The sequence below is a fragment of the Pogona vitticeps genome, chromosome 2 (genome assembly GCF_051106095.1).
Source record: "Pogona vitticeps strain Pit_001003342236 chromosome 2, PviZW2.1, whole genome shotgun sequence".
Classification (NCBI taxonomy): Eukaryota; Metazoa; Chordata; class Lepidosauria; order Squamata; family Agamidae; genus Pogona; species Pogona vitticeps.
This window is the reverse complement of record NC_135784.1, coordinates 199,257,999-199,282,333: the sequence shown is the minus strand read 5'-3', so window position 1 is coordinate 199,282,333 and position 24,335 is coordinate 199,257,999. Positions and strand designations below refer to the sequence as shown.

Genomic DNA, 24,335 nt, shown 5'->3' with positions numbered 1-24,335 from the left:
AATAGGTAACCTGCTTTTTCTATTTGTTGTTTTTGTTACGTTTTGAAGGGGGGGTTCACTGTAACATAGGAAACATTTAATTTTTTGTTTGAAAGGAAATCTTGTGGAACAAAGCAGGATTTGTTTCCAAATAAATTCATAAGGTGGAACAGGATAGAATTAAGTGCATTCTATGAAAGCGAAGGGCAAATAAAACGTCTTAGACTTGAAGGTACCAAAGGCCTTTTTGTTTTGCTGCAACAGACTAACATGGATGCTCTTCTGAAAGAACCTTTACAATCTTAAAAGATAGCAAATCTATCATGGCATAAAGTTTCTGTGTAAGAGGCCTAACTGTGGCAGAAGGCAGAGCAGCTGGTTAAAGAACTCATATTTTTGCAAGAGGAAATATCTGATAACTGTGATGTATCCCTGTATGTCACTTTTTAAGGTATCTGGACAGTTTGTCTAAATTAAAAGAAAACTTGAGTCATCATATCGCACTGGATGTTAACAGACATGATGCACCTGCTGTCATACCATTTCTTGACCTTCGTCTATACTCTATTATTGTTTTCATTTCTAATGTACCTTTCCTAGGTTGATTAAAGCATCCCTATACAGAACAGATGACTACACCTAAAGTACAAAATGTTAAATTATTAATTATTATAGTATCCCTTATTTTATACTTTTAATATAGTTTTATCACAGTAAATACTTTATTGTTTATCATATCAGAAGAAACACTATGGTCACTATCCAAGATGTTTTTACATTGACTGATTCCAGAGTTCTTAAAACTATGATTAATTTGTTCTGTGAGTGTCCCTCTACAACAACTATTATAAAAATTAGCACAGAATGTTTCTCAGGCTGCAATCTTATGTCACTTACCTTGGAATAAGCCCTAGTAAGGTAAAAATAATAATAAAGCTTGAGTAAACATGCATAGAATTACTCTATTCAAAACCAAAAACATACTTCCCTTCATTTAAAAAAGTGATTTTTCCCTACTACCACAGATGACTAGTAAATTTTCCAGCTAAGTCAGTAAGAAGCACATAATACGTGGCACTAAAATTACATATGCTTTGCATTTACTTTTAGGAATGTATATGTAAGACATTTTGTCGCTTTCGTTAATGCAAATGTGTGGGTTAGCCTGACATTTTTGTCATCCCAACTATTCTGCCTCATCACCACCTGAACTGTTTCTTATAACAGACACGCATAACAAAAATTAAGCACCTGGTGTTTTCTGCTTCATCAGTAAAACAGATTCACTGATTTCCTTTTACCTGCCAAGAATTTTGCTGACACAGCCATGGCTGACCCGTAGTTGCCTGGAAATGTCGCAGGGTCTGACACCTTGATGGGCAAGTTCCACAATCCTTTGGCGGACGACATCAGGGAGTGGCCGACCATTCACAAAAACACCCCCTAACTGGTTCACTCCTCCATGTCCTGAAACATATGGGAGGGAACAAAAAACAAAAACAAGCAGAGAGAAAAAAAAAAGATACATCTTTGTGACGGTTTAGAAGGATGCTTTTACAGAAGTCTTGTTCCAGCTCTGAATCATCCTCTATCTCTGCCCCTAAGCACTGAACAACTTCTTGACAAGAGTTTCAGCATTTCTAAAATGATGGCTATGGCTTATTTGCTGAGAGGAGGAGGAACAATGTTATTTACTGAGATCTAATTTGACACTGATAGCAATTTTACACTTGTGTAACTCTAATTACTTCAATAATTACCCAGGATTACGTAGCATGAGAATCAGGCCTCCGATTTGTAAAACCATCTCTCAAAAGTTATTTTTAAGCCAGCCCCGAAATCATCCGGTAATGACCAATCATGAATGATGGTTATCTTCTTTAAGGGATGGATCAAATGCTAAAATCCTTAGTGTGCATGCTTCTTTTTTTCACTGCCATCAATGCCAAGGGGATTTTTCTCCATGTAGATGTGTTTAGGATCACAGTGCTTATTCAAATTTGTGAGGAAAGAAGGCCACAGCATTTTCCTTGTAGAAAAATTAAGGCCAGATTCATCATATTTCAAATACCCTACAGGATCTGCTGAACACTTGAATCTTGTTTCTTTCTAAATCAGTTTAGCTAAGAAAGATTTGTAAAGATATATGCATGTATTTGTATTCTGTGTATAACAAATAAGTTCTGACGTTCCATGTAATCTATAGCAGTTTCTGAAGATATCAAAATTCCACAATGCCCAGCTCAGCCAGACTTGGCATACTATTCTTTCTGTATGTACATTTTTTACTGTTTTCTTTTAGCAAGGTGAAACATCTGTTTGGTGTGAAATGGTTTCCAGCTGGATGAATACTACCTAACTGGCTAAAATCAAAGAGCATGAAATAGCATCCTATGTAACTAAGTCAGAAAATGTAATTAATTCTCAAATTGTTAATCATGAAAACTACTCATAAAAGAAAAGTGATGATGCTAGAAACAAGTGATTGCAATTTTTTTTAAAAAAGAGCACTTGCAATAACTGAGCAAAAGTAATATTCCCTCTATTAACAGAGGGCTTGAACAGATCAGAATGAATTCAAACTGTCTCTATACTGAATCACCTATATATAAATTTGAACCCCAAAATTTTAAGTATTCATTATCTCTACATTTCAATATACTCTCTATTGATTTAAAACTCCACTTAACATTGCAGCAGAAACAATGGGGTCTGAATTCACTTGGAGAGTCATATATCTGCTGGAGCCCTTATGGAGTCTCCTGTTCCAGCTTCCAACCTGGCACTAATGGACTGTTCAATGAATATGAGCAAAAGCCAACAAAAATACAGCTAGTAGATGGTGATCATTACATTACTATCCAAAGGTAGGGTTGATTGATGGGGTGAGTGAAGGGAGAGGAACATGACTTGAAATCAGGAGGAGGAATTTCTCTCATCCTGATGCATGAAGAAGAACACTAAGGGCAGAGAATATTTTAATTCTAACACTGGAGGCAAGTACTTCCAGACATAACACCTCAACTATTTTCATAGAGGACCAAAACAGCCCTACTCCTACACCAGGACCCTGTAGATGTCAATGGGCTTTAAGTAGCTCTACAATGCCCAGAACTGAAGCATAAGCAAAAAGTCCATTAAAGGTTTGTAGGACTGGCCATCTGGGTATCTCTTTCTCCAAACTGGGCACATAACTTTGGAGAAGTGGGGATGAGAAAATAAAGAAAAACATGCAAGAGCCAGGTTTTGGGTTTTTTGTTTGTTTGTTTGTTTGTTTGTTTGTTTTGAAAGCTGAGGGACATACGCACATGGACACAGATACACAGACGCAGAGAATCCTGATAGCCTTTTCCCAGACAGATTATTGTCTGGCCCTCCCCTCCCTCCCTTTTCTCCTCCACAAAGGCCAGGTTTTTATCCCAAGAGAACAGAAAAAGCGACCTGAGTTCCCATTCCAACGCCATGTTAACTGGGGAGGGGAGGGCGGACTTCAGGAAAACTGCCCTCCCCTACTGAGTCCAGGGCAGGTTCCTGAACTCTTCTCCTCAGGGGGCTGGACCTGCAGTTGCTCTGTAACGTCAAAATATAACGTGTGGAAGCGGAGCTAGATAAGCAGCGAGTGAGTCCTTCCGGAGTCTCTGGTTGGCAGTTAAAAAAAGGGGCTTCGGATTTATACCGTTCATCTTCCCGGCTGGAGAAATTTATGGGACGGAAAGGGAATAACTAGTTCAAAATGAAAAAGAAAACGATCCATCCGTGGGGAAGCCGTGATGTGTGCCTTTTCTATTATAAGAGAGAAATTCTTCAGCTGCAGATTAATAGGGCTCGTTGGCTTAAAGTAAAAGGGGGGGGGGGGGAGAGAGAGAGAGAAAGTGCCTTGGGAAGGAAGGGGAGAGTCCAAATCGTGTCTTTTGTCATGTTTCAAAGACCAGCCAGGACAAAACAACAACACAGGAGAGCTCCAAGGAGGTCAGATAGTCTTTCTCAGAGTTCAGCTTGGTTCAGTTCCAGCAGGCATTGCTTTTGTTTGCTCTCCAGGGCAAGGTGGGTTTGTCTGATGTGCCGCGGATAGAGAGGCCACCGGTTTGCAGACACTTCCGGAGGCCAGCATAGCGAAGCTCCCACTTGGAAAAACTTCCACAAAGAAGCTTGGGGTGGGGGGGGGAGAGAGGAGAGGGGGCGCGCGGGGGGGGGGCAGAGGCGCGCGCCTGTTTTCTCACCCTACTGGATCTGACATCTGACTTGACACCCCCCACGATCCAGAACTCCATCAATATTTGAGAAGCGGGGGGGGAAAATCGACTCCAAAAAAAAAAAAAAATCACAGGAGGAGATATCTATACATGCACGCATTTGTACTTTTTAGCCTGTGCATTTGTGAGGCAAGCAGGTGTTTATTACAGGATTCTGCAGATTCTGCTGGTATGCTTTGCTTCCTGGGAAGAAGCTCAGGGCGAAGAGAGAGAGAGAGACTCTCCAGGCCAGCAAGAAGAGATCAGTGGGTATGGATGAAAAGGGGCCAATAGTCGTTAAGCCTAAAAACCTCTCGGATACCTAACGCTGGTATTTTTACCCAAGTACTGTACGAACAAGGGAAACCTGACATTATTTACTGAGGAAGGGAAGCACGCAGACAGATCAGGTGGAATCCCATTACCAATGCATTAAACAAATAAATATCTAAAAGAATTTGTTTCAATTTGGTGGGCATTTATTGAAAAATAAATAAATCAGGCAGACCCAGGGCCCGCGTGGTGTTCTTTGAAAAATATATCCATTCTCTTTAGCTCTTGCCTAGGATACCATTCTGTCAGGTCCATGCCTTTAACGTTCTCCGGCCTTGTCTCCTCCCGTGTAAAGGTGCTGCTTTTTGCATTTCAGGGCTCATTTTGATCACATATAAAGTCTTGTCCGGAATTCGTCCTCAGAAGTCTGTCGGGTGCCACGATGATGAATTTGACTCCGCACTTTTAAAATATAATGAAAAATAAACCCCCTCTTCAGCATAACATCGAATAATTTATTCTCTCAGCACTCCAGTCTTTCAAAAATACAAATGTCCGCTAGAGAGAATAAGGTGTGTCTCTATATTGTGTGAAGGGGAAGAGGTGGAAAAACTTAAGACAGCAGCCTGGCTTGAAATCTTGGACAACTCTTCATAATTTTCAGTGAGCCAGAATGTAATGAGTCGCCTAGAAACACCAACACACCAAACTGTAGTGTATGGATATTTTTCCCCCTTTTCAGTTTTCAAAACCTGAGATTTTTTTTAAACACACCTTTAAGGTAAACAAATTATTGGCGTCAGGACCAAGTGGCCGCAGAGTGTGACAGCAGAGTAAAACTTTCTGAAAGGAAGAGGTAGCCAAGACGGAAGACTCCCCACCAACACCACTTAGAGGTGATGGATGATGATCCTGGAGATGATTGTCTAGTTTAATCTCCCCTGATATGGGCAGCTGAAAGATCTCTGCAACTATCCTGCCCAGCCCTCTCATGCTAATCACAAAAAAGCTGGGTCAGTTCTAGTTAACTCATAAAATAAATCGGGTATGTAAAACATGCCGTTCGTACATGACTGTTCATTCGTTTCACCTGCTCAGAAAATGTATCCAATGATTTATAAACCAAGAGGAAGATTATAGGGCAAGATATGTGGAGGGCAAAATGTCTTTTTTCTCTCTGGCTTTTCTTCCAGCTGCCAAGGGTCTAATTGTCCTCGAACCGTCGTTCTCCTATACTGGGATAAGATAGGCTAAGGTTTTCTCTATGTGTCGAGGCTTCCGATGGTCCAGGAGAAAACGTGCATTTGTTTTTGTTTATCTGAGTTGGTTGTTTTTTTCCCTTCACCACAAAGCAGGCATTGGAACTGCGCTTTATAATGATAATTTTTAAAACCAGAAGACTTCGGTGGCTTTTAATTAAGACTTTTGGGTCGTTTTCTTTTCTTCCCCCCCCCTTCTTTTTTTAAAGACTGTTTTAAGAGTCTGTCAATCCAGTTCCAGCTCGAAAAAAGTTGCCTTACTTCGGAGTAAATCCTGTAGCTCTTGGGAGGAAAAACCTGCTTAACGTAGGATAGACTTACAGTATTTCTAAGCAAAGACTGTGTCCGGTTTAGAAAAACTGGGTTAGGCTGGTGGGGGTGGAGGGGGGAGGTTGGAATGGGGAGAGGTCCAGGATTTATTTTTCCAATAGAAGAGGTCAGTTTGTCTGGTGTTGTAGCGCCGCTTCTAAAGCGAAATGTGTTTTCTGGCGAAAAGACAGAGATATAAATGTACAGGTTTTTTAAAAAGAAAATTAGGCCACCTGCCAGCAAAGGGAAACAAATGCCTCTCTTTCCCCCACCCCCACCCCCGGCGCTGGTTTAAATAACGCTACCGTGAAAGGGATTGGCGTGGTGTCCCTGTTTGTTTTTTCTTAAATTCCTGGAGAAGATATCGATTTATCATTACTTAGGTTAATGGAGGAAACCCCTCGTCCCTTGGTAGTTTCCACACACATGGTCTCTCGCTCTCGCTCTCGCTCTTTTCAAATTAGCACAAACGGAACTCCAGGACTTGCGGGGAGGCGGCATTTCTTTTGATGATCACATTTAGCCTGTATCGCAAGACTCTCGATGTATATACATCAGTAGTCTGATACAGTACGGGGGGGGGGGGGCTAATCATTTCCAGCCAATTTCAAACGATGAAAACAGTCACCCCACTCCGCCCCACTCTTAAGTAGTAGCCTTTTCTCTTCGGGCGAATTACAATATACTCTTTTTCGGCAATGTTACAATCTGTAATGCCCTGTGTGTGCCTGCGTGCGTGCAATGATGTAGTATGAAATTGTTCTGTAGAGGAAAAGTGGGCAGGTGGAAAGATTGATTGATTACATAGGTCACATGGACTTTTTATTTGGAAAAGAAAATCTGTCTTGGCTAAAAGGCTGCTGTTCATAAGGGAAATGCGATTAGTTCTACCCTATATTTCCTTGAAATCTCTGGATCTAATCCGGCGTTTAACTCACCATGAGAGAAGATGTCATTTCACATAACATTGTGTTAATGGATAAATCTCCTCCAACTCTCTCAAGCACAACAAATCTCAAGCAAACGTATTACACACGACCCGGTAAGTTAAACAAGCACCTAGCTTTTCAGGCTTCTTTTAACCTTCTGTCTCATTCAGCCTCCCCATATCACAACTAATTTGTCTAATTTTAATTATTTTGAGAAGGAAATGAACCCACAGGTTTGAAAAATTACAGATCACGTTTTTCCCCCCTAAACCATTTGTTAAGGAAGCATTACTAGTTGTGTATGCTCTCGCTCGCTCGCCCTCGCGCTCTCCTATTTTCCTTAGGGGGAGTGTTTCCTAAACACTTTACAGATTCTTCTAAAAGCCACTTAAATAATCTGGATGGCGGTACATATGTTTATTCGTTCCCAAGGCCTTGCCCTTCCATCCTTATTTGCAGTCTGAGTAGTTTGGAGGTGGGGTGGGGAATCAAGGAGGGCCACCCTGAACTTTGTAAAACACAGAAAGAGACACACACGGGGCAGACACACACACAAAGACTAAGGGCGGCTGGAGCAGCGAGAATACGCTGGAAGAGAAGAACAAGCAAGCCGCGAGTTAAACAGAAGAATGGATACAGCGCGCAGCGAAGGCTTCTGCAGAACCACTGTTTTTCCTATAGCACGGGACAGGTTGTTCTGCACAACTAAGCAGATTTGAAAGCCGTGGGGCGTAGGGTAAGAGCGAACAGAGGCTCCTCTCTTGCTCCTACCTTAGATTTCAGTCCCCTCCTCTAACAGCAATTAGTCGGCGTTGGACACTCTGTAGGCTATGTGTTGTTAAGAAGCTTCTCTTGAGCTTTTAAAAATGTATTTTTAAAAATGTATAATAATACGAACACTAGCAAACTAGACAAGTTGAAAATAGGCAATTTGTTATAATCACAATCCAGTCCAAGGTAACCGCTCTGAAGTCTTAGAGAACGTAGAGTTAAATACTTTTTTCCAAAAAAAAAAAAAAACTCCCTTTGAAATAAATTAAGACTTCCAGAGGGAGAACTTTGGCTGCATCGTGTCCTAAATAACGTTACGTAACAAAAACGCAAGATGCTTGTAAACCTGCAATATTGCTGCCTGGGGTGCATCCCACCCCACCCCGGCACCCACTTTTTTTTTCCTGCTTCCGAAACTGCAAGGGGGAAAGTCTGGACAGAGGAACGGCCTTAAACGGCGGAGCCTGTGCACTGAGGGTTTTCACGCTTTCTCTCGCTCACTCCATCCTCCCCGGCTTACTGGGAAGAGCAGGTCAAATGCCGTTAGGTCTTCTTAGCGATGCCCAGAGGCATCTCCGCTGCAAGAGCCTGCCTGCCTGCCTGCCTGCCTGCCTGCCTTCCTTTCCCCCACCTCCCCATTAAACAAACAAACATGCCGGGCTGCGGGGCGAGCGGGGCAAAGGCAGGACGGCTTATAGCTGGCTCCTAAAACGCGAGAGCAGGGGAGGGGGGGAACAATTGCATCGGCCTACTTACTATGCATCGCTGCGAACGGGTCGTGCTTACAGTGTATTTCCATCTGGGCTGGCGGTCCGCGCAGCTCGAGGCGAGCGGAGGCGCTGTTTTTGTTTGTGTTTTCACAGCAGGTTCAGCTAAACTCCCTGGGATCACTTTTTGATTCTGAGCAAGGGGAGGCGGCGGATGTCTGCGCGGGGCGGGCCAAAGGTGGCCCGCACAAATTCTGGCTTTCGTTTGGCTTTATTTTAAAAAGAAGAAGAAGAAGAAGAAGGACCTGCGTGACTTCAAAAGGCAAGATCTCACTCCAAGCCACCAGTCCAAGACCAAGAAAAAAAAATCCTCGGGGAAGTTATTCCTTTCCAGCCGAAGGGGGCCGGGGGTGGGGGTGGAACTCGGGCGCTGGGAACGTCGCCGGTTTTCTTGAATCTCAAAAACACACACACACACACACTCCGCCCGGCTCCTCTCCCCCTTTCCAAGCTTGACCGTCTCCTGCTGCAAAAGGTTGCCTCCAATGAGTCCCGCTCGCTTCGGCCGCGGCGCCGGCTTTATTTCCCCCACCTCCGGGAGAAAAAAGGCCAGGGATCCCGCCCGGAGGCGGGGAGCTGGGGGACCCGGAGCCACCAAGAGCCTCCCGCCCCACGGGCAGCTCAGTCAACGGCTCCTCCCGGTCCGAGATCGTCCGAAGCGGGTGTGTGGGCGGGAGGGCAAGACCGGATCTCCAGCGAATATTCCACAGCTTTATCCCCCGGGGCTACTTTTCAAGGTGCATCTTTTCTTTTCTCTTCGAAGGTTACGGCAAGGCTGGCTCTGAGGAAGGCAAGGGCTACTTCGGGGCGAAGAAAGTGCCCCGGGCTAGTCTTTTGTCTGAGGCGAAATAGTGCGGCGGGGCGTGAGTGCGACTCTTTCTCTCCCCCCCCCCGCACTCCTCCTTCGCCTTCCTCTTCCTCTTCCTCCCCAGCCCTGTTGGGCAATCCAGGCTGGAGCTCCCTCAGCTGGGCTTCGCCTCCGAGGGCGGCGTCGGCGGCAGCTTCTTTCCCCGGGAGGAAGGCGTCAGCTGCGGGCAAGGGTCTCTCCCCTTCCGCGCGGATGTCCCGAGGAGAAAGAGAAAGGGAGAGGGAGAGGCGGGCGGGCGAGGAGAAGCCCCTTCTTCTCTGTGTCCCCGTTGCTTCTTTCCAGAGCCGGCGGGAGAGCTTCGGCGGCTTTCAGAACCCAGGGCGAAGTTGGCGGGAAGTTGCGCTTGGAGAGACGCCAAAGGCGGCGAGGAGGAAACAGGAGCGGCACGAGCCTGCCGCCGGCATCCCCGCCGCGCGAGCCGGAGCCGAGGCGAAGGCGGGCGGGCGGGCGCGAAAGGCGTGTTTTGCTCGCGGCGCGCGCCACGCTTCCCACCCCCACGCGCTCTTCCGCGCGCGCTTAAACTTTGCGGCGCTCCGCCGGCAGCCGGCCTGGCGCTCCCACCGGCCAGCGGGCGGCCGCGCGCTCCAGCCGGAGGCTGGGGCGGGAGCTCCCTCTCGGAAGCTGGGAGAGGGCGGCACGCGGGCGGGCAGGCAGGCGGTCGGTCCCTCTGGCGGGTGTGCGGGAGTGAGGGAGGGTGCGTGCGTGAGTCCGTGCGTGCGTGCGCAAACGCGCGGGAGTGGGAGAGAGAGTGGGTGCGGGTGCGCGCGCGCGCCTCTCCACCTGGCTGGCTCCAGTGTGAGGGAGGCGCGAGCCGAGGTAATTCCCAGCGCTCTCTTCTTTCTCTCAGTCTCTCTCTCACACACACACACACACACGCACACACACCTGGCCACTCAAGCGCCAGGCCCCCTCCAAAAAAAATCTCCCTCTTTCGCTCTTCGGAGCGCGGTTGCGAGGGTCCTGGGGCTCCCACTGCCTCAGCCGCCGTCACCCGCCGGCGGCCCCTCAATATGCCGCCTCCCTAGCGGAGAAATGCGCTTCCCATGACCAGCTTTCAGGACCCCGCTTCATGTGGACAGCGGCTACGGGGGGCTGTGCAGCCTCTGGGAGCGGGAAAGGTGCGGGGGGTGGGGGCTGGAGGGCAGCGCTGCCGGCCGCTGCCGCCGGGCTGGCCCGTCACTCAACTCCTCGGCCTCCAATCAGAAAAGTAAAGTTACGGCCCTGCGCGCATTGGCTGCGGGGCTTGGGGAGCGCCGCGGGGCGGGGGGGAGGGGAGGCGGCGGCCCCTGATTAGCCGGCGGCGGAGCAATCAGCGGGTGGGGAGGATTCATTGACAAACTAGAAGGGATGCGGGGTGCGCGCGCGCGCCCGGTTCGTCGTTCCCCCCCCCCCCGCCGCCGCCTGCCCGGAGTCGCGCGAACCTAGTGCCTGCGGGTCAAGAAGAAAGGGAGGGCTGAAGTTGGATGGGGGTGGTGGAATGGGGCGAGAATATGCAGAATGTGGATTGTGTCGGAATCAATAAAGGCAACCTTAGCCCAATCTCACGAAGGAGCACTGCACTCGGTGAGGGCTCTCTCTCTCTCTCTCTCTCTCTCTCTCTCTCTCTCTCTCTCTCTCTCTCTCTCTCTCTCTCTCTCTCTCTCTCTCTCTCTCTCTCTCTCTCTCTCTTCCTCTGGTAAGAGGCTCCTAGGGTTGCAGCCATTAAAACCGACCCCTCGTGCCTGTTTAATCCGAAATAAACCCCACCGCATACAAAGGACTGACCCCTCAGAACGGCAACCTTGAGCTTCTGGACTGCCGGTGGCGTGCACGAACATAGAGGCTCCCGCTAGACAAGTGTTCGGTTCCTCCCCAGTCGGAGGAAGAGAGAAGCGCAGGGATCCCTGCCAGAGTTCATGCCCGCGATGAGGAGAGTTGCTCGGCGCGTGTGGGGTTGCCTTTCTGAGCCGAGAAAGTCTTGAACTTGGGTCGCCTGAAGTCTGTGTCTCGAGAGCCAATTCTCATTTGACCTTCTCTTGGTCGTACCCGAGGGTTGTGTTTTGGGAAAACTCAAGGAGTTTATATTTCCTGGGATAGGTGAGAAATCTCTCTCGTTCACGCTTGCACACTTCCCTACTTGCTGACTGAAACCTCAAGCGATGACTGGCAAGAGAGGCCGGACTCTCCTTTTTCTTGGTGTCGTTTCAAACGCGACGCATTTCAGTAGATTCTGTGGGCGCCTTCAGCCGACAGCCATCAAGCACAGGATAAGCAAGTGGGAGGCACGTGTGAACCAGGCCTTAGGAAACGATCCTATGCTTCTTGGTATTTTGGCGGGTGGGCATAAGAATATGCGTTCGGGTAGCTATAATTGTCCGCGCACATGCCCCGAAGTCCCATGCACACGGTGCGAGATTTACTTATGGATAAAGACGGATAAACCTTTCGGGGGGAAATGTGTAGTTATGAGTTGAAATGGGGAAGGGTGAGACAGAAAGAGGAGATGTGTGCTTGCTCTTACTGGGAGGTGGGGAGGATGCTTCAGGGGGAGGGTGTTTTGCGCATTTCTTCAGCTGGAGATCTTCAGCTCAGCGCCTGAAAGGCCAGCCTCGGCCTTGTGTTCCTTCCAGGGAGAGAACGAGGCTGGAGGCTCGTCCTTCCCAGCCGCGGAGAATGGAGTGGGTTGTGTGGGGAGGAGCTGGGACACTGGTCTTTGGGACAGGAACGTGTTTCCTTTCATCAGGGGTTAGGAAAGTTCGCTATCTTTTGAGGGAGGGCCTTGGGTTCGCCTGGAGGCGGCGGCGGCGGCCATCATTCCAAGCGCTGTTCCTTCCGTCTCTCCACCTGCCAAGCCCGACCTCATCGATTTTGCCATTGAATTCCCATCAGCTGCCGGGGAAGCCCGTCTCGAAAGCGGCCTCAGGACTGCCCTTAGCCATTGATGCGGGCCAAGAAGCGATTATTTAGAAACAGCCTTAGCATCCCGTTCTTTTAACCTTTCCCTGTTGGGTGGTAAAAGGGAGTTGATTCTCACTTTTTTATGTCGTACATTTTACATGTTTAAAACTCAGTTTATTTGAGTGGAAACAGATCCTGCTCCGGCTGAAGGCCGCTGGCTTGAATTAAGATGGCGCGCTTTAAAAAAAAAAAAGTGGCTTTTAGTTTTGAACCCCCCTCTCGTGTGGATTGTTCTTCAAACGTATCTTTTTTATTATTATTTTCAAAAAGTCAGATAATGGGTTGTTTTTCTTTTATCCAGCGGTCCTCAAAATGAGAGAAAAGAGATAAGGATCACTACATGCTAGGAACAGCCGCTTACTCGAGGCCTCTCCTTGGCTTTCGGTGCTGCCCCTGATACGCCACACAAAAGGGACTTGACATGGCCTCTTTTCCGTGGCTCATTCAGCTTTCATGACCTGCATAGTTGGGGACATGCATCGACAGCAAATATTGAATACATTATTAAATGCATGGAAGTACATCCGAGTCTGCATATTTGGGCGCAAGCCTGTATCATATATAACATAGTCATATACATAAACATATATAACCTAATGATGATGGCCTGTACTAGGGTTAAGTCTTGCTGAATACTATCCAGCAGGGCTTTCCTGCAGAATAGACGCCCTTAGGATCTTGATAATATCGCCGAAGTCTGCCGAAATTAGTGAGGCTGAAGTAAATTTATTTCAGAGAGAGATGAGAACTGAGACATCTACAGATGTTATGGCTCAGTGTGCGTGAAGATCTATCTAGAGGCAAAAAGCTTAGGGTGCAGTAAATAACATGATCGTTGTGCTGCAGCAGCCCCAATACTATTTCCGCTTAAGGCGTTATAATATATGTACACAATCGAAGTAGAGGTGGACAAGATCATATGACTCTGCATGTCATATGGTGCATTCCCGCCTATACAGCCTTCACGTGTCTTCCATATCTCTCTCTAGGTGAATATGGTTATTTATGAGTGTTATCGTTTTGCATTCATTATTGCACAAGTCGTTTAGACGCATTTGTATGTGCCTTTACACACAAAAGACTGCATCGTTTTGTATTAGGACAAGTTTGAACCTTCTTACTCTATTGTACGGATATACTCAGCGGTATAGTTTAATAGTTATTGTATCCATATGCAAAAGAGTAAGTTTCTGTGTATACTTGCCATCACGAGTCAATTCAAACGCCAGTTCTGAAAAACTCAAGTAAAGACTATACGATACAATTCACAACCCATCGAATTTAAAAGCAAAACCTCCGCGGATTTATCCCTTGGTGCCTCCACATGCATTGACTGGAGGTGCCTTTAAAAAAAAAAAAAAAGACACACCTCTACACTGGCAGGCCTCCAAAGATATGTGATCTTCCCCAACCGGTGGCCACAGCTATGCCATAGCAGCCTCAGCAAGACTCGCTCAGCAAAGAACGGCTGGCTGATTTTCTATGCCTGGGGGCCATAACATGGAGGCTGGGACCAAAATGTATGGTCCAACTTCATCTTCGTCCTGAATGCACACTGTATGTGACAAAATGGAAGCCAGACACGCATATCAAAGGTGGAGGTGGAGGGAAGGAAGGGTCACTTGTAGGCGACCAAAGATTTGTTGGGGATGTGGCCAGGATTTAAATGGTCTCCTTCACTTGCCCTAACTAGCCATTTTGACATCCAGGGCAAATGGCACCATCTCATCCCCACTTCTGCCTTGAGGCATGGGCATAAGCCCCCCCCCCCATGAAAAAGCAGCAGGAGGAGAACGAGAGGGAGGGAGGGAGGGAGGGAGGGAGGAAGAAGGAAGGAAGGAAGGAAGGAAGGAAGGAAGGAAGGAAGGAAGGAAGGAAGGAAGGAAGGAAGGAAGGAAGGAAGGAAGGAAGGAAGGAAGGAAGGAAGGAAGGAAGTGTTTTTTAAAAGGGGGGGGGATGTTGTGGTTTATTTTCTTAACATTCACCAGTAGACTGATTTCCCAATTTTGGTGCCCTCGGGGGCAAAGCCCCGGCTCCTCCAACCTAGTCACAGCCCTGCTCCTTTAAGGACAGAGTTCTGTCTTTAAAACGGTTGCTGTATCTTTTGTGGCGACTTTGATGTGAACAATTGATGTAAAGCAATGGGTGTAATTGAACAGTGCTGTCTGGCGAGGGCGAGGGGGTGGAATTTACAGGGAACGTGGGAATAGCGTTTTGATTCATGGAAATCCTGTGATGGGGGAAAGGGGAGAGACAGAGAGAGAGACTAAAGACCTCTATGCCTTTTCTTCAAACCGATTTTTGAATGAATTCGACTTCGGGAAGACCTCCCCAAAGTACCTTGACCTCAGGCGACGCTCCAAAGGAAAAGGAACCCACCATGCACGCCTCAAGGCTGTTCTCTCAGCAACACCAGGCAAAGAAACACTCCCCGCCCCCACACCCCGCTCCCGCTTCTTCCCAGCTCAGGCTGGTCATCATCAGACCCCCAGCACCATCTCGGGGGCTCCAGAGCTAAAATCCAAACTTGTACCGAGTCGTCACGTTTTAATGTTTCCCATTAAGTTGCGCGGGTCGGTCGGTCGGAAAGGGGGGGGGAGGAGTGGCGTCACGTGGAGGCCCTCAGTTACCCTGACCTGGGAGTCAGTTCCACGGCGATCACAGGAGTACTGGGAGACTGGTGGCGTCCCAAAGAAAAAGGGGTCCCTCGCGGAAGGAGGAGGGCGAAACACGGCTTTGTACGAACTTCGAGAGGGGTTGAGGAGCGAGACTTGTTGGGGCCGAAACGACAGACATCTCTCGTGGCACCTTAAGGACTCCCCCATTTTTTATTTGGCCGAAATAAGCCTTCGTGGACGGTGGCCCCACTTCCTCAGAAGCAGCACAGAGATGTCATCCCATGAAAGGAGTTAGTCGTTAAGGTGATGCAAGACTTTAGGAGGGCTGAGGTAGGAGAACGAATCTGGCTTGTCTAACGGCTGGAGATTTTCCTTTGGCAAGAGTGAAGTCTTGGTTCAAACGGCCGGGGCACTTAACCCCAAATGAACCGAGCTGACCCCCTTCCCTCCCCACCTCTTTTTCCCCCACCTCCCCCCCCCCCGTCTGATGGCTCTCCATCTCTCCTCAAACATCGACAGGAAAGAATGGATTAGTTAGAGCCCTTCTACACTATACTCGGAATTAGAGGGGAGACTAGTAGGCCGCTCATCCTGAGCATGTTTATTCGGAGATCGAATTTCGGTAATGTGTTCAGGATCACACAGGAAAACAATCCTGGCGGCCTGATGGATGGGGATCTTAGTTTAATATTTCGTTTTGCAGTGGTCCACGACGGCAAGTGGAGGAGTTGTGGCCGCTGCTGCCCCCCCCCCAATTACGTACTAACAAACAAACAATTGCAGGGAGATCACTACTCCCCCCCGGCCCCTCCGAATGTGGAAAACTAGTACACGGCGGCGAAAGATTTCACGAAACTTCTCCTTTCCGCCTGCCCAGAGTTTCTTATGCCAGGATCCGAAACGGCGTCCCCGATCCGCCCCCGCCCCCCTTTTGCCTGCAGTTCGGAGCCAATCCGACCACCTCCTCGTGGATGGCTTCCCGAACGACACGATGTCTCAAAGCCTTGTGGAATTCCTAGGATGCTAGGAATTCCAATTTAATGGACCGCTTTACCAACTCCCCTTAACCACAGGCCATGTCCTGCTTCGCCCCCCCCCCCCCGCCGCGCGCACTATGCTACCGCCTTTAGCGGCGGCGATGGAGGAATGTTTGCGAGCGCAAAGCTTCCCTGGAGGCTTTGAGGCCCCTGAAAAACCAATCCTAGTCTGTTTGTTTTGGAAGGATGTCAGTGGGAGAGGCGAATTGCCCAGTCACGGATCAGGACCAGAATTCTGCATTGGCCGAGCGGGAAACATGGAGACGCTGCTCGCGATGTTTGCCTTGAGGTATCCTCAGCCTGTTTGCAGAGTGCCTAGTTACCCCATCAACCCGAAGGAAACACAAGGCCACCCTCACCCCGCCCACCTCCACTTGGGTTTAGTGATGCTGGGGGACGGGGGGACGGACTGTTTTTTGTGGAGAGAGGGATGTACTGTATAAAATTAGACCTTGAATATAAGCCATATATAGATACAAATATACTATACTGTACTATACTACACACACACACACACACACACACACACACACACACACACACACACACACACACACACACACACACATATGCTTGTTTAAGAGCTTTTTGGAATGAATCTGGACAAATCTTAGCTCATACCTGGTCTAAAACACAGCAAGCACAATCACTCCCTAAATAAACCTGACTATATATTTTACCGAGTAAAATATACAGTTGTGTTTTTTGTGAAGCTTTGCTGCCACATGAAGCTCCTTTGTTTTGATCTTCTTCTTCTTTTTTTTTCATTCATAGGAAAAGTCCAAAGGAACCACTTAGGAACAATCCATCAACTCACATTTCAAAATACATGCAATTGTTTCTCAGGAGCCTTTACATTTCTGGTCAACTAGTTCAGAGCTTCTACTAGAGTTATGAAGAGTTAACACAGGCCTGTTGCATTTGCCACAAGCGCTCAGACAAAGAAATAAATAAATAAACAAACAACAGAGTTTATGCTGGAGGAATTTATCCCATCCAAGACTGGGACACACTCTAGCAAAAGAGGCACACACCACCATCACCTTTTGGTTACATTGACTTCCTTCACCCAATAAGCATTTAAAAGTATTTTCAGCCTTGATAATTATGAAGACTGCCTTGTGTACCAAAGGAAGAGATTTCATGTCGAGATAGGATGGATGCAGCTGTGTGCTCTGTATGTCTTGAGATGGAGTTTCTGACTTTCCACCTCCTGAGAAGTCTATGGGCTATCCCAGAGAAAACGAACACTTTTGCATCACCTGAAGAACACCAGTCTATTGTCCACCTCCTGCTTCCTCCATTACCCCAAAAGAAAACAGGGAAAGATGCACATGTAGAAAACAATACTTCATAGTTATGGTGTAATTGCTTTTAAGCTGTGTTAAAAACGTACCAAAGAACACGTGCCAAACATGGGCAGCTGCTGGTCATTTATAGAAGGACCTCACTGTGTTCAGTTGGGCTTTCTTTTCAGTAAACAAATATAGGTTTGTGCTATAAATCTTTAATATCATGCCAAGCAGCAGGCTTTTGAGTGTTGCAAAGCATAGCAGATATGGGGGGGGGGGAGGCAAATGGAGTGTGGGATAATTCAGATGCATGGTCTTGAATAAAGAGCAACACAGATGTGTTCCAAACCTTCCGGTGTGGTCAGTCTTTATGCCTCCTCAATCCCATATTTTATTAACGTATAGGAGCTTCTATTTGCTTTGTCTAGTACTGATCCTCCGCCGTCCACCTTAAATGCTGCTCCCTGACTCAAAATCTTCCCCTCCCCCTCTCTCCCATGCAGACTCAGGGTAGGATCTGAATTCTGAAAAGGCGCCCCTAGCTGGCTTTAAAAACTCAAGAGAGGCAAATGACAATCACAGAGGATGAAGGTCGCCTTTACAAAAGAAAGGAAACATCGCGGAATGTGATCTTTCAACTCTATAGAAAACACCCTCCTTCAAGGGCCCTGAAGGCGAGAGGCCTGCTGTTGAAGCCAGAACTTGTAGGCTTCTTTCTGTGCGGAATCATATCTGAGCGCGGTATACATACAACCCAGTTGTCAGGTGGGGAAACGAAATTCAAGATGGACCATCCAGGGTCTTGATCTTGCCCCTCTCTCCTCCCCTTCCCCCCTTTTCCTTTCGTGGCTAAGCAGCCTTTGAAGATGGGTTTTCTTTGTAACGGAGCTTGAGCATTTTCTTCCGGTCACTGATGAACGAACTGGCTCTTCCTTGCAAACCATATGTTTCCACCAGTCCCTGCAAACACGTCCACTGGGTTCCCTCTCCCCAGCCCGTCAAAGCCAAGTTTTTGTTTTTTGATGGTTTGGATTATTTGTAGGTCAATCCATATGATCAGCTCTATAAGTGACCCCCCCCCCAAAATAGTAGTTTGCCTTTTGTCCAGAGAAGAAAACTTGCAATTTGCAGACACGGGTATTTCTGAAATTGCAGCTTGTTTTGGTCCTAAATGAGCAGACCTGTGTCATGTGCGGCAAACACCACCATGTCCTGAAGCACTTGGAAGTTTCTATTTCCTGTTATCAGGTCCTTGATTCTTTCTCTCCCCTTTTCATTCCTTTGAAAGGCGTCACCTTCGCCTTCAGTCCAAAGAAGGAATACATTCTGGGTTCTCTTTGGAACAATATGATTTCCACGCTGCATCACTGGAGAGAGAACTCCATGGGTTAAAGTCTGCTGTAAGTCCCTATGGTGGGACTCCACACCATCCCTCCTTAAGGCCTGTAGAGACCCAAAGGGCCATTTTCACATGTTGCTCAGTGACAAACCCAGGTTTGCTGCTTGGTCTGAAATCAGCAAGCCATCACTGAGGTGACTGGGTACAAAACAGGGGAAAAACTCCTGCGTCTTCAATAGTCGTGCAGTAAAGGGAATTTCTGAAGATGTAGCTTACAGCAGTGGTCCCCAACCTTGGGCCTCCAGATGTTCTTGGACTTCAACTCCCAGAAATCCTGGCCAACAGAGGTGGTGGTGAAGGCTTCTGGGAATTGTAGTCCAAGAACATCTGGAGGCCCAAGGTTGGGGACCACTGGCTTACAGGACAATGTTGGGCAGCAGACATACATTCCCTTTCCTACACAACTTTCAACAGGACAGCTCTGTCAGTTTCGTTTATTATTGCCCTAGAGAGCCATGCCCAATACTACTGCATGAGGCTACCGTTTCAACCACACCACTGGCTTGTTGCTTTCATTTCCATCCTCTTTTAAAAATTAATGATGTGCCGTCAAGTCTATTCCAACTTTTCAGGGTTTCCTAGGTATGGAGCGCTCCAATATTGTTTACCATTCTCTTCTTCTAGAGGCACTCAGAGACTGCGCAGCTTGCCCAAGGCTATGCAGGCTGGCATTTGCAGGGAAGCCAGTAACACGAGAAGAGACACATTTAACGCCTATTTATCACATTTAAATACTAGGTGCCATTAATATTTCTCTGCTCTCAGCTTTTTGCAATTGCAAACGTTTTATCCAGGGTAGATTTTAACTCACCCACCCCTAGTATTCAAAGAATTTAGTTTTGCCCAATGCTTTTGCTTAAGTCGTTTGAGGATCGAGAATTACACTTTTGCCTGCTTTCCCTTTTCAAGATCCTCTCTAGGCCTTTCCTCTCCGAAACTGCCGCTTCAGAACAATACAGCTGTGGTCTAGCAAGATGCCTGGACCTTCTTGCGACTCTGAACAAGCCACTGGTGCAGCCTTACGGACCTAACAGCAGGGGGAGTTCCCGTCTGGCAAAACTGTCGTTGTACGATTCTCACAACCACGTTTTGGACCGGTTGTCCCTAAGTCTACCAGCTGGCTGAGCTGCCTCCAATATGAAGGGATCGGTGCTTACGTGTTAACCCTTGGCCTTGGTCCTGGGGATGGGGGTGGGATGAAGAAAGAAGGAAGTGGTGCCTCAGCATTTCTGCCTCTTTTGTTGATTGGAGTGGGAACGCACTGGGAGTTACTGTACGATACTGAATAGGCTAAATCCCATTTATTTCGGTTTGCTGTTCCTAAAGCCGCAATCGTAGGAGGTAGCGCCACGGAATACAGTAGTGAGACTTTTCCGAATGAGCCGGAACAGGGATTGCGTATAAAACGATGCTTCTCCCCTGTTCAAGCTTCGAATTAAAAAGGCTTAGGTTTAAAACCTGTTTAACAAAGGCGACTGACTCCCAAGCAAAGGAGGCCACCATGCAGGAATGGAGTTCTTTACAGAGGCTAAAAGAGAAGGCGTACCAAGGAAGTCCGAGGGTCCCAAAGCACCATTTAGATTCCTCCCTGGCTGAGTCCCTTACAGGGCGAAGAGCCGGGCCTCCAGGCAGGCTGAGTGAAAATCATCCCACCCTCCCGGTGAGAAGTTTTCCCTTGAAGAGCTGCAGAAGCAAGAATCGGCCCTGGGGTGACAAGCGAGGGAGGCTTTCTCAGACGGCCTCCCCCCCTTTTTTTTCAACTGTTAAACCTGGTTCCCCCATCCCACTCCCATCACCAAAAAGCCATAGGGTTCTGGGCAAAGCTCTTCATAGGTTATCCTGCGGTATTAAGTAGTTATTCGAAGGGATACTCATAGAACCCACTTCCACACGTGTCCAGGTGGTCCCGGCAGCGCAGCAACCCGAGAAGAAGATGGTCTCTCATATTCGGCGTGGATGAAACGAGAAGCAGCACCGTTAAGGAAACGTTTAGCCTACCCACGGGGCAACGCTGGTGCCTGGAGAGATGTGGGAATGTTCCTCTGTGGCCATTCCTTACCGGATGCAGCAAAAACAAGACAGCCGGGCTCCTTTGGCAACCTTAAAGACAGACGCCTTTATGACGACAGCGTGGGCTTGGATGGGGCCGTGGGTCACTTTTGAGTCGAGGACTGTTTTTCTAGTCACACTGCGGCATCCTTGCTTCCGGTTGTCGTGCTTAAGGCGTGAACGTGTCCCTTACCCTTTGTTTTTTTCCAGAGGCACGTATCTGAGGGGCTGTATTCGGAACCATTTATGAAACGTGTGTGGTGGAAGCTCCTAAGCGTGTGGGCAGGATCTCTCTAAGGTTCGGGGACTAATATACAAACCTTGGCATGGACTTTTTTTTAAAAAAAAAAGTTCCTCTCTTTCTACTGGATCCCCTTGTGGGTCAACAGGGCTGGGGTGAGGGAGCTGCACAACTGGAGTTATATCGAGTCCTCTTGCCTAACCCCCCCCCCACGATCCTCCTCCCAATCTAGGGGGGGGGTGTTTTGGGATGTGTTTGTCTCAAGCGGCTGCCGACTTCAGGCGGCATTGTGTATGGTCTCTACTGAACAAAAAGCAGAGATGTTAGGAGAGTGGTCGCGGAGAGGGGAGGGAGAAACCTCCACACTGGCAAAATAATGCTCAGTGTGATCGGCTACGATAGAACACCGAGCCACACTGGCAGTGTCGTCCTCAGAGGGGTCGCCGGGGCACCCATAAACACCCAGGCCCTCCTCACTCGCGGCAGTGTCCGCTCTACACTAGCGCAGTTCCACCCTCTGGATAAAATCAGGACCACGGGCCATCTTTAGAAGGAATGGCATCAGGGCGCCTTCCTTTTTTGATAATTTTATTTCTGATGTTGGGACATAGAACCCCACCCTCCTCTTTTCCATCTAAGGTTCCTAAGAGAAGGGAACGCTTCTGTATTGGTCGGGATGGGAGCATGGGGGGTTTCTGTGGTTCAGGGTGATGGTCAGGAAAAGGAGGAAGAAAAATACTAATTCTCCAACCAGCTAACGTGTCCGTCCTGAATACTAAGATAGGAAACAAGTCCCATTCAAAGCGCTGGATTCATATTAACTGTTTCCAATACAGTAAATAACCAAGCGATTCAAACCCCAACGATCTCAATCGGAGAGGTGAAGACTTGGGATCCGGCGCTTTCTTTATTGGGAACCGGGTCCCAAAGATTTCAGTGTCTCCTGGGTCTCAGCCCAAGGTCTGCCTGCAGAAAACTGTCGCCTTTTAAGCTCATACTGTCGCCTTTTAAGCTCACAATTAAAACTCACATGGAAACGTTCATACCAAGCGGTGTAAAGTACCAAGGCGGCAAGATTTGAGCAAATGTATTTAGTAAGTAGTATTACTAATTACTGGATTTGGGCCTTTTTGTTTTGCCACGCCCGTCCGTCGCAACAGGGCTGTCCCATTACCCATTCCCCTTGCCCCCAGATTCCTGCTCCAGTTTGCCCATGAAAAGATCACACACAGGTACACAAACATTAAACTCAATGGGGGAGGGAGCCGGTACTAGGTGGGTGGGGGGCTCTTTAACTTTGGTTATTTACCCCTATTACAAGTCTGTTTCTTAGTCTGGTCATGTTACCCAGACTCAGAATAATGTAGAATATTATTACCACATACAAGCCTCACCGAACACAGTGGGATTCATTTCGGAGTAATTACTGAGTGGGAGGCTCCGTGTGTCCTGGAAGAACAAGACAGAACTTCACTTAAATCGAATCGGAAGGCAACCAACACAAGGCACAGATACTCAAGCGCCATTCAGAGCGAGTGAATTCTGACGGTGGAGCCTGAAAGTCAACGGCTGAACAGTTCGTCCAGCCTGGCAGGACAGAAGGAATTCCTAGGACAAGGGTCACTATCAAAACGGCCCCTTTCCACGTCCTTGGGAGCCTGACATGGGATCTCACAAAACGCCCTGGACATTCAGGGCAGCTAAGCCTCTCTCCCTGAGGAATATCCTGGCTCCGTCAGGACAGTGAAAATGGCAGGTTGGCTGATAGGCTTTGTACTTCTTTCTCCCTTTGACCGCCAAACCGAACTTTGCGCTTGGATACAGATTTCCACCCGAAATCTATATCAACGGTAATAAAAAAAGAGAACAACTTCTGTGGGGTTTTGTTTTGTTTTTAATTAATGTTCTATGCCTGTACCTCTCCCTCCTCCTTCTTTCTCCTCCATATACATAGCCTTCCCCCCAAATACATTTCCCTGGGTGGCTCAGAGATACCCCTGGAATTTGACGGGAGGCGCCTCTCCACTTGGACTACAGACTGCCCCTAAAGCACATCCTCCAACGTGGACGATGCTTTTCAACGGAGAATGACCAAAATAACTGCGGTTTTCCTGATTTCCTTCAAACCACGACCCACTAGTTCTCTTCCTCTGTCTCCACTGAACTGAATACGTGCTCGGAAGAAGTTTATTCCTGCTGGTTTCGGTAGGAGAAGCAGAAGAAAAAATCCCTGTTGGACTGTGGCTTCCGGGATTTCTACACTTTATAGGTCTTTCTTTCTTTCTTTCTTTCTTTCTTTCTTTCTTTCTTTCTTTCTTTCTTTCTTTCTTTCTTTCTTTCTTTCTTTCTTTCTTTCTTTCTTTCTTTCTTTCTTTCTTTCTTTCATAAACGATTGCAGCCCGATCAACGCGTCGAGGGTGGGGAAACTGCGTTGCTGACGCGTTGTGTTTGTACAGAAAGCAAGACTAATTGGATTATATTGGATCACCTTTCTGAAGTTAAAAGGAGGGTGCACCTGCCCCCTCAAGCTTTCCTTCCCTACAACTGAGGGAAAGAAAGAAAGAAAGAAAGAAAGAAAGAAAGAAAGAAAGAAAGAAAGAAAGAAAGAAAGAAAGAAAGAAAGAAAGAAAGAAAGAAAGAAAGAAAGAAAGAAAGAAAGAAAGAAAGAAAGAAAGAAAGAAAGAAAGAAAGAAAGAAAGAAAGAAAGAAAGAAAGAAAGAAAGAAAGAAAGAAAAAGAAAGAAAGAAAGAAAAGTATGCTTCTGTTATTCACCCACCCATATTTTCAAACAAATGAAAACCTTGGGAACAAACAGTGCCTGGCTTTTTGTGAGGTAGTGAGTTCCACCTTCTTCCTTTCCTCTTTCATTTCTCTTGCTTTGTGACCACTTTATCCACAGAAAGATGGCCCTGTGCTGCTTTCAGATGTAAAGTTGGGCGTACAGAGGATTGCAGCCAGAGGCCTACTCCTTGAGATATATTAATGGGTGAAACAGAATAAGGAACGCACACAACCACCCCGTTATGTGTAATACAGTGTTATGTTCTTGTTCTTACATTCCAAGCTAAACGCTAAACGGAGACCAGCGTTCATGGGTTACCAGTTACATTTAATCTTATTAAATTGTAACACTTCCCAGGCTGCAAGAGCGGAATTCCGTCCACGGAACGATTTTCGGCCAAGCTAGTGTTGCCACTAACTCCGAGCTCGGAGAACTTCGGCGCTTACAGCTCAGTTTTTACGCGCAATAATTCATGGAGAAGCGAGGAGGAAGGGGAGGGAAGGAGGAGCTTCAGTGCCGTCCGGCACGCTCGATTTGTATTCAACACCAAGATCTTAAACACGCTTCCCTGGAAATAAGTTCCATGTAAATCC

The 24,335-nt window shown here is 47.5% G+C and overlaps 1 protein-coding gene across 4 annotated transcripts in view; it reads right to left on the bottom strand.

Moving 5' to 3' along the window:
- Positions 1–24,335, bottom strand: part of PAX5 (paired box 5) — a 304,245-nt gene that overhangs the window by 274,374 nt on the left and 5,536 nt on the right. For 2 of the 4 annotated variants that reach the window (XM_020791379.3, XM_020791381.3), the window contains exon 2: positions 1,281–1,446. In XM_020791379.3, the coding sequence (XP_020647038.2) occupies positions 1,281–1,446 (166 nt within the window). Of the gene's footprint in view, positions 1–1,280; positions 1,447–8,508; positions 8,673–24,335 lie in introns of those variants that run through there. The other 2 variants (XM_020791380.3, XM_020791382.3) reach the window with 2 other exon arrangements.